The following is a 15,559-nucleotide window of genomic DNA, read 5'->3' as shown; positions in this document are numbered from 1 at the left end:
GGAACTGATGGAATAGACTGCACCAAAGATGAAGCAGAGTCGGAACTGGAACTCCTTGGTTCCGACACTTTAGACTTTTTGGTCGGCCAATGATTTTCTCTTTGAAGATTTTGGAGCTGCCTAAGTTCCAGCTGTTCCTGGAAGGAACTGGTCATAAGACCCGTGTCAATAAGCTTTCTCTTCCTTTTGTTTAACACTCTTGTACTAAAAGCGTGGCAGAAGGTGCAAGGTTCCTGTAAATGGGCTTCACCCAGACAATATACACAACTGGTGTGGCTGTCTGTAAGAGACCTTTTCTGTGCACACCTGTCGCATTTTTTGAAGCCTGAAGGGCAATGATCCTTATGATCCTTATCTTTATCTTTAGACATAGTTAAAGACTAAAAATAAAGGTATAAAGAAGAAGAAAAGTTTTTTTTTTTTTTTTTTAACAGTCACACACACACAGGGAGGAAAGGCCCTCTAACTTAAACAGGCCGTACAGTCCTAAGGGGGGAATAGGGGTTGAAAACTTTCAAAAAGCAGAAGCACAAAACAGAAGAAACTATTAATATATATATATATATATATATATATATATATATATATATATATATATATATATATATATATATATATATGACAGAAAAAGGTGGCAGAAAAGGACTAAATAAGTAAAAAATTGTTCTACTTAGCCAACGAGCTAGTAAGACACAACCTTGAAGCTTTCGCGGCAACAAGATCTGGAGAATTGCCACGAGGCACCATCGGATAGGGGTCAGCCTTGAGCCAGTAAAAAGCTCTCAAGCTTTAGTATAGGCCGAGTCAGAGCCAAATATTAGCTCCGAACCCATCCAGCAAGAATTATGGTGAGATAGGACTACATAACATCCCATGGCTCCTCCTGGAGATGAGGCCAAAGGAAGGGGAACCAAATTTGATGAGGCCAGTATGGGGCGATGAAAATCAGATTGCTTCCCAATGAGCTGACTTTCTGAAGAATTTTGAGTATCAAGGGAAAGGGGGGGAAGGCAAAAAGAAGACCTGAGGGACAATCATGTACAAGTGCATCCCTTGGTGACTCCCCTGGAGGGGGGATTAGGGCAAAATAGCTACTGCATTTGGTATTCATGGATGTGGCAAAAAGGTCGCAGCAGGGATGGCCCCGTTTGCAGAAAATCCTCTCTGCTACTTCTTGTTTTAAGGACTACCCGTGACATATCAGAATCATTCTGCTGAGTTTGTCTGCTATCACGTTGTATTTCCCTGCAATGTGCATTGCTATCAGAAAGCACTGGGGGTTATTCGCCCACTGCCATACTCTCAGGGCCTCTCAACAAAGGGGTAGGACCTGCTTCCTCCTTGTTTTTTTGTGCACCAAACAACTGATATGTTGTCTGTCTGTATTGCAATAGTTTCCAGCAGAAGAGAGTGTTGAAGTGCCTGGAATGCCAAGACTACTGCTCTCATCTCTAGGGCATTGATGTGCAAATGGGCCTCGTGATCCTGCCAAGTGCCTTGGACTGTCCTTCCCAGATAATGCCCCCCCCCCCCAATCTGGGAGCATCAGTGGTTACTGTGACTAAAGGCTGTGGATGGACATAGGGTCGACCTATTGTCAAGTGAGTAGAGTCAAGCCACCAGTGAAAGTCTTTTTTGCAGGACTCTGTTAGAATTTGGTGAAATTTGGGTAGTTCCTGCAATGACCACTGAGTGAACAGCAGCCACTGCAGGATTTTCATGTGCATGCATGCTAATGGAACTAAGTTTATCACTGCTGTCATGGTTCCCAAGACTTTCAGAACTGTTCTTGCCTGTACTCTTCTTTTGGAAAGAAGGTTTAAGACTTGATGTCGCAGAACTAAAACTCTTTCTGTAGGACGTTTTGCCATCATTTTTGTTGTGTCTAGATCTGCTACTATAAAAACAATATGTTGAGATGGTAACAAGGCAGATTTTTTGAAATTTATCGTGATTCCTAGCTGAGAGCAGATTAGTAATGTGGTGTCTCTTGTTTTTAGTAGTATATGCTTGGTGGTGGCGGTTAGGAGCCAGTCATCTAGATATGGGAACACTCGGAATCCTAGACATGTCAAGTGAGCCGTGACCACTTCCATACTCTTGGTGAACACTCTGGGGGCTGTAGTGAGACCAAAGGGCAGAGCCTGAAATTGGTAATGACTGGGTCCCAGCCAAAAGAGCAGATGACTCATGGATGGCCTGTCCATCTTTATGTGTTAGTACGCGTCCAGAAGGTCTATAGATCACATCCAATTGTCTTTTCCCAGGAAGGGAAAAATTGACTGCAGTGTTACCATCTGGATCTTTGTCTTTGTTACTGATTCATTTAATGTGCTAAGGTCCAAAATGGGCCTCCAGTCCCCTGTTCTCTTTGGCACTAAAAATAACCTTTTGTAAGTTCTGGATCCTATTTGGTCTGCAGGGACTCTTTGGATGACTTTTTTGTCCAGCAACTTTTGAATTTCTAGAGTTGCCTGTACCCTCTGACTGGGTGGAACATTGGAGATGTTCTTTATGTTTGGATCGGGAAGGGAGAAGGGTATAGAGTAGCCTTTGGATATGATACTTTGTACCCACTTGTCTTTTGTTATTTCCAGCAAGGCTTCTTGGTACAAAGATAAGAGACCCCTGACTGCCTTCAGAGATGGACAGATGGGCCTCCCTTCAGGAGTACTGAAAGGGCTTACCATGGAATGAATCCCTGTTGCCCTGATTTTGTAGACCCCCCCCCTCTGCTGCATGGATGGTGTCTCCTATTACTACTTCCCCCTCTGCCCCTGGGGAAAGAGTCATCACGTGTGTTCGGAAAAAATCTCTGGGATTTTTGGAACCACATCTTTCCTCCATTTTGACCTTTTGGGTAAGGTCTTAAAGGGAAAAATGGATTCCTATGGCAGAGAGAGTTTGTCCTTGTTGGCCACACCTGGCAACTGTGTCCTTAACTTTTGGCTCAAAGAGGGACAAGCCATCAAAGGGGGATTTAACAAAGGTAGACTTAAAGGGTTCTGGAAAGTCAAATAAGCACATGCAGGAATGTCTCCTCAGGGAAATTCCTGAACCTGCTACCCTGCTCACTCCGTCTGCTGTGTAAGAAATAAGTGTCATGGAGGAGTTAACCACAGAGTTTAGGGTAGAATGCTGAGAGGAAACCTTGTCTGATACCCCTGTAGCTACTGAAACTTGTAGAGTATCTCCTAGCTCCTTTAGGAGATCTCTTTGTAGACTGGTAAAGTGTATTATATAAATCAGCGATCTGACTGCAAAGGTATCTGAAGAGAACATGCACTTTGTGTATCTGTCCATCATATGAGACTCCTTGTTCGGTGGATGGACAGATGAGGATGTCTCTGAAAGTTCCTTTTTGGTGGCTGCCGCCAGCATCATAACATCCACTGGAACACCTTTACTAAGAAACTCCCTGTCTGTAGGTGCAATAATAAATTTGTTTGGTCTCTGAGGATCAGGTTCCACTAAGTCTGGAGACTCCCAAGCCTTTCGACTGACTAATTCCAAGGCGAGACTCCCAAGTGACAGAAGGGGGAGACCCAAAAGCCTTCAGGTATACAGACTCCTTAGAAGGGTTGATGGGCTTCCAGACACCTCTCTGTTTAAGGATTTCTGACTCATCAAGGTCTGTATCTGAAGTGACTGACTCCTCTGGGGAGTCCAAATGCTTCCTCTTGCAAAGTCTCTTATGAGGGAACTCTTCAGAAGGGTATTCTGGAGACATTTCAGAAGAGAGGGGTTCATCCAATGGATCATCCTGAGGCCTAGAGCCTCCAGGTGGTGTGGTGCCAAGACAGATGCCGGTGCCTTTCTGGAAAGAATGTCAAGAACCAGGAGTGGAGCTGTCTGTGGAGACAGCACTCTCCTCATCATCTTGAAAGCCTCCCTCCCCTGATCGGATGACACCTCTGGCTCAGAAGAGCCAGAAGCCATCCCCGGAACCCAGGGGGTTGGCTCTGAGGCCAATGTAGGAGCTCAGCTGTGCCGAAGCCCCGAGAGCCAAGTTCAGATCTGACAAATGTCAAATCCAGCTCTCTTCCCTGGATCTGACTGGACAGCGTTGGCTTCTAGATCCCTCGAGTTCAGATGGAACCAAGGATGTCAGAGCAGATGTCAGGCCAGAAGATCCCAAAATAGATCTTGGCACCGATGGTTCCACTACAATAGGTTCCAGACATTCCGGGTCTGAGGTCTCAGGTCGGCTCGGAGGAGGAATCGATGTTGAAGGGGAGGTCCTGGTCAGTTCTGAATCCAGCAGTCTGGCCAGCATTGGTGTTCTTAAATGTCTGCACACCACTTGATCCACATCATCATCAGAAAGACTCCTGGAGGACTGAGAGGAGTGGGCAGGAGATCCAACTGCTTGTAGTAGAGGTGATCTTAAGGTAGGGGAGACCAGTACCAATTCCGGGGACCGGCTCTTTAATTCAAACTCTATTGGCACCGATATTGAAGGAGCCAATGAGGGAGATTTTATGGGCCCAGTAATCTTCGGGTCCAGAGATGCAGCTTTCATCAGCTTTTTTGCTGCCTCTGATTGACCAGAAGAAGGAGATAATCTTTTTTCACATTTGTCAGACTTCGATGAAGGAGACTTGGTCAATTTTGAAGTGCCCTGACCTTCTTCTAACACTTCAGTGAAGGGAGACTTCAGTAAATCTTTTACTATGAGTTTGTTTTTCCTTTCAAGCAACACTCTAGAACTAAAAGTGTGGCAAATGGAACAGGATTCTTGCATATGCAAAGCTCCTAGACAAAATACACAAATAGTGTGTCCATCTGTGATGGACATTTTGTCGTTACACTTCACACATTTATTTGAATCCAGAGGGTTTGGTTTCTTTATGTTCCTTAGACATAATCAGTATACTAATAGACAGCAACTATAAGTATAAGAAAGTGTATAAACTACTGAACAGTCTAATAGACAAATCAAAGCTATCACTATACTATACATCTATAAATATATAAAACTTTCTTTTTACAACAGCCAGAAGAAGAAGAAATAACCATAACAATTACAACAGAAGAAGGGGAAGGGGTGGCAGTTCTCTAACTGAAAACAAATCTGGGAGAAAGATAGCCCTCTAACTTAAACAGGCAATGGTAGCCCTCTAACTCAAATGAGCTGCCAGTTTAGGTTAGGAAGAAGTAACAGGAGCAATAATTTTCCTTACAGCACTCTCTAAATTAAACAAGTGTGTAAAAAGGCAAGGTAAAGGATATAAAGGACGCCCTCAAACTAGAACGGGCTTTAAACACTAATTTAAGACGGAATAGGGAGTAACACAGTCCTAGTGAAGAAATAATGTCCAGAAGCAAAGCAGAAGAGAAAATGCTCTAAACTAACTAGATAACTACTTAAACACTTATCATTAAGTTATTAAATAGCCAAGACACTAACTATATTAATAAAGAGTAAGAAAATTTTCCAACTTAGCCAGAGCCAAAATGGAAGCACCTGATCTGTTTAGCAGCAAACGAGATCTGCAGAGCTTTACTAGGGCATGATGGGATAGGGATACAGCCACGAGCCAGTGGAAGACCTCAAGCTTTTGTATACAGCTGAGTCAGAACTGAGGATCGGTTCCAAACCTAACCAGTGAAGAATGAAGGTGAGATAAGAAAACATCACATCATATGTTTCCAGTTACTTTGTGTTTCCCATCACACCACCATTTGTCATCTACCTGATGAAAAATTCTCTGGAGTCTGCTTGGGGAATAAAAATACCCATACAAATGCTTCCAAGCAAAAAATCCCAAATCTTTTAGACTTTGTTGCATACTCGGGAGCCATACATATGTCCTTCCATTGTTTCCTTGTGAACTGGGAAAAGAAAGCTGATAAGCAATTTTTTCTAAACTCCTCTGGTTGATTCTTATAGTTATTGCGCAGTACTTTATATGCCCTAATAATTATCCATTTTTAATAGCAGCTTCTGCTCTAGACTCAACAAAATACTCTACTGGAGCTGGTCTTTCACTGAGGGTTCCCCTATTCCTTTCTCTTTGCCTGTGCTCTGATGTTTGTTTGTCTTTCGGCTTTTTCCCGGTAAGGGGTCGCCACAGCGGAACTCCGGTCTGCTAATGATTGGCAGTAGATTTTTATGAAATGTTGAGGTGCCAGCTCGATGCCCGACCTTCAACGAAGGCACGCCCATTTATGCATGCATGTCTTTGGAATGCTACCCAACCACTGGGAGGACATGCTGACTCCACACAGAAGGCCAAGCCGAGAATCGAACGGGAGAACCTCTTGCTGTGAGGTAACAACGCTACCGCTGTACCACCATGGCTATTTGCCTGTGCTCTGATATCAATCCTTAATAGGTAAGGCTATTTGCCTGTGCTCTGATATCAATCCTTAATAGGTAAGGCAGTCTCTAGCCTGCAGTCAAAATGTCTTCTTGACCTCTTCGCATTCTATTACCTCTCTCTCTCTTTCTAGTTATTTGCTCCCAATACCTTAGTTCCTTTGCCAGTTTTCACCAGTAAATTTTAACCCCTCCTTGCGTATTATCTCTACCCATAATTGCAGTCATTCTTAACAGCAAAATCTGCTTTCTCCATTCTCATGTTATGTTAGTTCTTGGAATACTTTCTACTATTTATGAATATAATATTCTCTATGGTTGCTGTTATTCTCCTTAAGGATCTGCATGCAAAATATCACTCCTTCTTTCTTGACTTACAGCTTTCTGCTTCTGTTACGTATATGAGCCTTAACTGTGTAGCTCTAAAATAGTCCTTCAAATCAGGTAATACTTTTTTACCATGTCTGCATAATTATGGGTACTGCTGAACTAATTCATGTATGGGTACATAGTTTACGGCTATAGCCTTTGTTTTATCTTCACTACTTTTATATCCCAAAAAGACTAGAAACTGTTTCAAAATGTTCTACAATACTGAGATGTCCTTTTCTGGTTTTATCACGTACAAAATAATATCATTTGCAAATTCTTGATTACCATACAAATTATATTCATGAATTTCTGAGTACCTTATTTTCTTTGCCAATGACTTTAAATATAAAGCAAATAACAAAGGGGAAATAGGACACTGCTGCCTGGTTCCTCTGTTCAGACACAACTTACCGGAGAGGAACACTCCTACATAAATTTTGCCTCTGATCTCTCATATGTCCTCCTAATTAACCTTATTATTTTCATGAAATCCTAGCTTACAGTGTCAAATGCTTTCTCTGCAGCAAGACCCACCACCACCAACAGTGGTATTTTCTTAAATTCTGTTTCCCTCTGGTTCATCATTGTTCTTTTAATGTTGTCAGATTTTTGCCTCCCCTCCACAAAATGATATTGATCCATATCTAACAATGCTGGCAACACCTTGCCATTATTTTAGCTATTATAGACATAAACACTTTATAACCATGGTTTAAAACTGAAATGGATATGAACCTGTGTATTACAGCCACCACAGCTTTCTTCCAGGATGTTGGCACTTCCTCTCATTTTAAAATACTTCTCATAGCTTCATAGGAGATTACTAGGCTAATGGCTTAAGGGGCCTTACAAGCCTAGCCAATATAACCTGATTTTACCCAATATACAGTCCCTAGGGGCACGAGGATGGCATGGATTTAAGCTAATGCCTTGAGTATCTAACAGATTGCCCCTGTCCATAAGGGACATTGGTGCAAGCCCAGGTTGGGAATTTATGATTCTCCACACATTTGTCCAAATTGTGTTTGAAGAAGGTCAAGGAAGTTCTCTACCTGATGTGAATATAAAGCTAGTCCCAAAGAAGAGGCAATCTCTGAGAAACACATCTCTCTCTCCAGTATGTTTTGTTTGAGTTGTTAACTAAGTTTAGATCCCTAGATTGGGTAACCCTCATGCTGTTTGATTTGCAGATGTGTAGCAGCTCCATTAGGGTTGGATTTGTGAATGCCTTGTAGGTCAGGCATAGGTCACCCCTTAATAGCTGGTAGTAGCCAGAGTAAAGGGATGCATATTTTAGTCTATCTGTATAGGTTTTGTTTTTTACACCCTGCATTTTCTTTGTGAGGAACCTCTGAGATTCCTCCAGCTGCTGTAAATGCCTAGTCAAGTACATGCCAAATGGTGTATTGTACTTGATTATTGGTCTAATGATGGCTGAGTACAGCGGCACTATAATTTCCTTGGAGCAGGATGCCATACCTTTACGTTTAAATTGTGTCACACTGAAGGACTTCCTCACCACTATGGACACATGGCAGTCAAAGCTCAGACAACTATTTATCACATCTGAGTCTACTTTTAGGGAGCGTGCTATTGATGTTGTAATTTTCAGTGGTATTTGACTTCCCAAAGGGTATGATGATGCATTTTTTCACATTTAGTTTTAGGCCATGGTTCTGGCACCAATCATTTCTCTGCTATCATTGCGGATTTAATGATTGTCCCAACTTGCTGTTATCTGCAAACTGAGGCCTTCCACATTAGCATTAACTTCAGAGATGTATATTCCAAACAGGAGTGGTCCCAGGCACTGAGTCCTATGGCACACCACTACTAACCAGCTGCTTGCTGGATCTGGATTCACCCACTTTAACCAGAGATATCCTATACATGAACCAACTGGCTATCCATCTGGTGATGTAGGGATTTATGCCAAGTTTTGTGCGTTTATTTATAATACCTGTGTGGAGAGTTGTGACAAATGCTTTGCCAGGTTGAGGTAGGTAGTATGTACTATTTTATCCTCATCCAGGACCTTAGTGACTTTCTCAAAAAAATCAGCCATATTCTGTAGGCATGACCTGCCCTTGACAAAGCTAAATCGGGTTGGTCTAGTGTTTGGAGGTTTCCTATGTCATCATCTATCAGGTCCATGATTATTCTTTCCATGCCCTTACATATAGGACTAGTCAAACTTATGGGTCTGTAATTCCTGGGTCAATAGATGGTCCCCCTTTATGCAGAGAATTTCCTGCTGATAGATGAAAATGGCCACATCTTGTCTTATCTTAACTTTTAATTGCTGGGCCTCAACTACTTTTAACCTCGGCATATTTAAGCCTTCCTTAAATGTTTCCATTTGTGCTTTTACTTGGTTTCCATATTCTCTGTTTATAAAAATTTTCATAAAATTTCTGAAATATCTCTAATACCTTTACATGATCTCTGGTTATTTTTCTTGTTACAGGCTCCCTAAGTATGGCAGCAACCCTTCTAAGTTTTGTTGCCTAAGTCACTTTGCTAAAAGTTTTTGTGCTGTTCATTTATTATCAGAAACAGTTGCTTAATAAAATGTTTCTAAACTTGTGCATACTCCTCTATTTTCTCTTTAGCTCTCTGCAGTTGTGCCCCTTTTTGTTATGTTAGATTCCCCTTTTTCTGCAATACTTTAATCCTTGTGAGCCCCTTTAAAGAATTCCACATATTTTTTTCTTTCATTTCTGCCCTATTCTTAAACTACACTTTCATTTTATCCCACTCATTAGTTATAACTTCTGAAGAAATTTCTATCTTCCCTAATATCTCTCAAAATATTTCTACTACCCATTCCTTAAATTTCTCTCTGTTTATCAGGTAGTTGGGGAAGCACCAGTGTCTCATTTTGACTTCATTACCCTGCATTTTTATCTTAGTTGTTGCTGGCACACAATCTGAAATAATTATTGGATATGAGTCAAAGCTTTCAGTTAAATGCACATGGCTCCTGTGAAATATGATTTATGTCAAGTTTAGCCCAGTTACTGTACCTTGGGAAATAATATGTAAATTCTCTCAGAGTACCTACTACTCACTTCACATCTTCTATACCAATATTTTCATAACTGTCTTCATAAATCTACTGTCTTTTGAGATATTTTCCCTTCTAGGTTCCCCAGATACATCCTCACAGTTGCAAATCAAGATCCATTCCCTACCTATAAGTAATATTCCCTACTGAAAGCTGATTGTTTCTCCTTAACAATTTTCGTAAGATCCACAACAGCAGTTTTGGGTGGAATATAAATACATGCCAGCATCCTCCTCCCTTTCCAGCAGTACTTTACAACAAAAAGTCTACCATTATTATTTTTTCCCTCTTCTGTCACTACTAGACCTCCTCTAGTAAGCAGTATAAATACTCCCCCTTTCCTTTGTCCCTGCTATTCTGCTGAATATCCATCCTGAAATTTTTTTTCTTTATCAAATTCACATGGCCACTTCTTTCAAAATGTGTTTCCTGTATTGTTGTTGCTTGCACTATGCATTCCTTGATATAATTAGGACTTTTACCTTTCTGTCTATACCTGTGATGCCATTCACATTCCAAAATAATATGGATAGTATAAACATATACATTATGATAAGAAGTTGTCATTCTCATCTATTTTATATGACAGCTTATTAACTATTCATTTCCATCTTTTGTGTTACATGCACCCACTAATGTTTGGGAAGTTGATCCTTTATACAGATGTTGGTTGTCATCTCCATTTGAATCCATGTCACACTTTACAAGACTTTTTGTTTTAATAAAGCCCCTCAAAAATAAATAAATCAACAGACCACAGAACATCCCCATAACCTATTAACTTAAACACAGAAAACTATGCACACCTTCAAATAATGAAGTTTAACCCTCCTGATAGGAACATTTGCCCCAAACTGACAGCTGCACTCCCAAGCATTTCCTAACCTAAAATTAATGTTATCCATGCTAAGGCATAGGCTACAGCCTATGCTCATATTTAATCTAATTGCTGCTTGTTCTTGGCTTATCTTTATTCTTCTCCCAGATGTGAAAAACAGCTTGTATGCTTTCAGAAAACATTGATTTTTTTTGCCTTAATTTACTTATTTTACTTATTTAACATTTGTTTACTGTGAAAGTCTGAAGAAAAAGTGTACTGACTATCCTAAAATAAAACTAAATTATACACTATTCCAGTAATTGCATCGAAGGATTTAGGTAGCAGGAAAGCTGCTATCTCTTATTCATATACAAGAATTTCAATTTTTATTTTTTTACTAAGGTGCTGGACATTGTACCTTTTAATTTAATATTTTCCTCCATAAACATTGCCCAGTACACTCAGCATTTATTGCCGATGCCTGAAATCAGCTTATTTCCTTAGAAATACCAGAACAGAACTTAAAGCTGCCCTCAACTGTGAACTTCTCAACTCACAATGAGCATTTATTTGCTAAAGGAAAACGTTTCATTATATTCACAGGGTTATCTCACTTTTAGAGACCACATGCTTACTCAAAAAATACATTAGAGTAAGCCAAGGGCATTAATCCAGATATTCATTTATGCAAAACTAAGAGAAAATATCTTAACTCTACATATATTATAATCAGTGCACTTTCATGCCCCAACAGCCCAAGATGACAGCATATTCACTTAAACATGTCTTTGTCCAGCCTTTCTTCTCTTTTTACATTGTAATGCCTGCATTTCTTAAAACTAAAAATGAAAAAAAAGTACTTGTTTACTTTATCTTTATCACATACAACAATCACTGACAATGCTTTACTATATAACATCCAATTTATATTATGAAATATTTTATACACATACTGTTTAGAAAAAAAGTCCTTCCAAACATTAATGACATGAGGCGGGGTATATATTTTTCAGCCCACCTACAAATTTCAAAAAGTCATTTAAAGTCCAGTCTTTCTTGGGTACTTTTTCTTATAAAGCCATATATCACAAATATGACTGCTGCTTTATAATCTTACATTTATTCATTGATTTCAGTGTTGCTGTTTGTCTTCTTGTTCATCTCCATCTCTCAACACGACACTCTAGTTCAAGTCCAAGGTACTCCTGATTCTTCTCATCAGCTCCTATGCTTTTCATTCTTTCTTTCCATCTCAAGCATTTTCCTTTGAACATTGGTTAAGGTTTCACAGGGGAAAGTCTCTCTATGAGCTTTATTATCAGAGGAATGAGAAGCAGAGTGTCCTTCTGTTGGATTGCTCACTTTTTGTTGGATAGACTTTTGTATTTTCTCCTTAGCCTGTTCTGCATCAAAGAAGGACTTTGACCCACTAGGAAAAAATATTCTGAAGACAGCTGGATAAAGCATTTTGAATCTCGCACCTGCAGCCTGACATTCCCTAATTGCTGGGATAAATTTGTTTCTCTTCTGGTGTACAGTGAATAATCACTTTCCACAAACACTCTACTGTTTCTAATTTTTTTTGTGTTTCCCTTCTACTACAGTTTTGTCAGGATCAGCTCTTTCTGCTGGTATGATTGCATCTTTACTAATACAGGTCTCGGTGGCTTTCTCATGGCTAGGTTTGTAGCATATACATGATATGCCCTTTCAATTAACAAATCTTGCTGTGGAATACCAGTCTAGTTGATTGTGCTTTCATAAACCTAATACAGTCTGCTCCTTCTAGTTTCTCTGGTACAGTAGAAAATCTCAGGCTTTCTCTGTATGTTCTGTCTGCTAACTGTACCGTTTTTTTTTAAACTGATCTTGAGTAGACTCTTACTCAGCCAGCCTTTTCTTCATTTCAAAGACAAAATCACAACATAGTAATGCAAAACCATCAAATAATTATACTACTTACATGATTAATTGGGTTTCTGGACTTGAAGTGCTTTTCACCATGGTTGGGAAATGGTTGCAATGGAGAATATAGTCAAGATATGAAAATTATAAAAAGCAATGCTATTTGGGAAGATCATTTTTCTAATATAATACTATACTTAAAAACATATATTGCAAAGCTCTTTTGAAATGGTTACTGCGTAAATAATGTGTGCAGGTTTTATTATGTTTTGTTGTGTTTGTTTATTTTTTACAAAGAGTTAGGAGTCCATACCATTTTAAATCTGGAATGGGAGAACCAAAATGAGGGCATTCAAGACGGGTCCTATTCCTTTCCAACACTTTGATAACTTGGTTGCGAATGCCAAACATAATAGGTGCCACATCTGTAAAGAAAAGAAATTGTTTTCATAAGATATTCTTCTAGTTAAATAGAGACAAAGTAGACCATGCTTCTCAAAGTAAATGCAGCAGCCTAATTTTAACTGTTTTCATTACATGCATAGCACAAAATAAGTGGAATATTTTTATGATCATGCATTACAAATACAAGTGGAAAAAACACTTTCTGTGTAAGACTTTTTAAGCAACATCAAATCACCTTTGGACATACAGACAATGCTTTTACTGTAGATCTGAGAAATGAAAGGTATCATGGAAGGTATCCCAATCATGAAAAACTCAAAAAACATTGCAATACACATTACAAGGAAAAAGCATCACAAATTGCTAAAGTTACATTGAATTATACAGTCATATTGGTATGGGTTTTCAGTAGTTTAACCCTCTAATTTAAATGTTGTATTTCTATGAAGTTAGTTCAACAATAGAGGCAGAAAAAAATCACATCTGGTACTAAAAATTATTCTACAAATCAAGACTGAAATCCCCTTGTGGGGTAGAAAATAAATTGGCACCCAGATTTGAAAAAATCTATCTATATTGCTGAAAAGCTTCATAGAAAAAGCAATATTGCATAAACGTTTGTATTGCAAAAACATTTATGCAATATTGCTTTTTCTATGAAGCTTTTGCAATGTTGTGTCTTTCGGCTTTTCCCAGTTAGGGGTCGCCACAGCAGAACTCCGGTCCGCTAATGATTGGCAGTAGATTTTTACGTACCAAGTTGCCGGCCCTGACGCACAACCTTCAATGAAGGTACGCCTATTCACGCATGTCTCCACACAGAAGACACTCTAGCTGAGAATCGAACGGGACAACGTCTTACTGTGAGGCAACAACGCTACCGCAGCACCACCACTGCAGCATCTATGAAGCTTTTGCAATACAGAGAATAATGTCCTAATGTCATTGGTTTATACCTTGTACTTCAGAAATGTTATAGAAGTAGGTCTACCCAATACAAATCTCTGCATTAGAAAATCGTATCTATGATATAGATTTTAAGCCAAAAATAGGTATCAGTCGAGGGTCAGATATTTTTGACAATCGGACTTCTTTAAGCTGCATGGTTGAAATATGCTGTGGTAAGAACAGGAAAGGTTAGCTTTAAAAGATAGCATAGCAAGAACCCTACTTAGTTCCTTTTTTTTTGGACTTCACTCACTTTTGCCTACTTTATCAGTGTAACAAAAAATCTAAACATGTAGTTTTTAAAAATTTTAAATTGATAAAGGATGACCCTCTAGAATTTCACCAATAAGGTTTCTTGTGGCTGTTAAATTTTGCTCAAATGTATCCACATACAGTGTCATTTTTGTCTGGGGAAAATCCTGACTCATAATATTGTCCATTGATCCTTTTCAATGAAACTCTTAGTAAAAAGAGTAAATAAATGACTAGTGTTTATATAGCACAGGAAATTATCTACTATATTTTTCCCTTCTGCCTCACATCTTCTAAATACTCTTACCTTAAAATTGTTGCATGAAAGTCAAAGCCCTCCTCTGAAAAGAATACTTTATAAAACAAACCAAATATTGTCTTTTTGGGTCAGAGGGATTGTTTCTATCTAGGTGTCCATTTAAGTTTTCGACCACTGAAATACCTTTAACAAAGTTAGTTTCAGCATGATAGCATAACTTTATAGAAGAAATCAGACAAGCAGTAAGTGCAACTGCTTCAGAAATGCATTTTAATTATCTAAAAACATCATTGCCCTATTTAGCCTTTTAGATCACGTTACAGTTTACAACTATATTTGATATACCTTTGGCATGTCGTTGTTACTGGGAAATACTATATGCGCTATGTAACCTTTTAAATTGCACTTCCCAGATCATAATTTTGCCAGTGATATCCCTTTGGGTATCTTGGTACATAATGTAAATTCTACACTTTTATCACACATACATCAGAGTTCACATTAGTATTGTACTTAAAATTTGATTCATTTTGCATTTTGAGGCAGTATGCAAGTGTTATGATTACAAGTGTGTTAGCTGTATGCCTAAAGGTCACAAAGACAATATTGGTTATTCTGGTCATTTTTAGTTTGTTAAGGTTGTGTTGGTCTACATAATATTTCCTAAAGTTAGGTATTTTAGCAATAACACAGGAAAACAATGCTGTACAAGGTGATGAGATAGTCCTTAGCAGACAAAGGTGCTGTACTCTGACCAAAAGAATAGTGCAGGCATATTCTGATGCTATACCAAAGGCTGCTACATCATTTTAGACTGAGCCTAACCCTCAACTTCAGGACAAATGATTGCCAGAAAGATAAAAACAACCCACTCAATTTTCTTCCTCTAAATCATGATGGGATGAAGCTACAGCAAAATCTCTTAAACAAAATTTCTTCACTCTCTCCTTATATTTTTTCCCCAGTTGTCTCTTTTTTTATATAAACAGTTACCTCAAGAAAGGCCATTTATTTGGTCCCCTAAAAGCTTTTATCAACTGTGAGGATATTTATTCAACTTCTAAAAATAACCATGCCCAAGCCTATAGCAATTTCTACCACTTTCTGAGTCTCTTTTGGATATTTTCTGATGGCCACTAGTTCCTAAAGAATGACTCTGCAAAGACCATGGTTAATTGTTTGAAAATACAGTGGCAGACCCGTCTTCAA

The 15,559-nt window shown here is 39.0% G+C and overlaps 1 protein-coding gene across 30 annotated transcripts in view; it reads right to left on the bottom strand.

The window, feature by feature from the left end:
* The window catches only part of NFASC (neurofascin), a 2,999,343-nt gene that overhangs the window by 1,004,343 nt on the left and 1,979,441 nt on the right, over positions 1-15,559 (bottom strand). For all 30 annotated transcript variants that reach the window (XM_044076767.1, XM_044076768.1, XM_044076766.1 and 27 more), the window contains one exon: positions 12,800-12,911. In XM_044076767.1, coding sequence (XP_043932702.1) covers positions 12,800-12,911 — 112 coding nt within the window. The remainder of the gene's footprint in view (positions 1-12,799; positions 12,912-15,559) is intronic.

Source organism: Protopterus annectens, chromosome 7.part0 (genome assembly GCF_019279795.1).
Source record: "Protopterus annectens isolate FY-2018-M chromosome 7.part0, PAN1.0, whole genome shotgun sequence".
In the NCBI taxonomy this organism is placed as follows: Eukaryota; Metazoa; Chordata; order Ceratodontiformes; family Protopteridae; genus Protopterus; species Protopterus annectens.
Note: the sequence above shows the minus strand (reverse complement) of the source record. Positions and strands in the feature narration are given on the sequence as shown.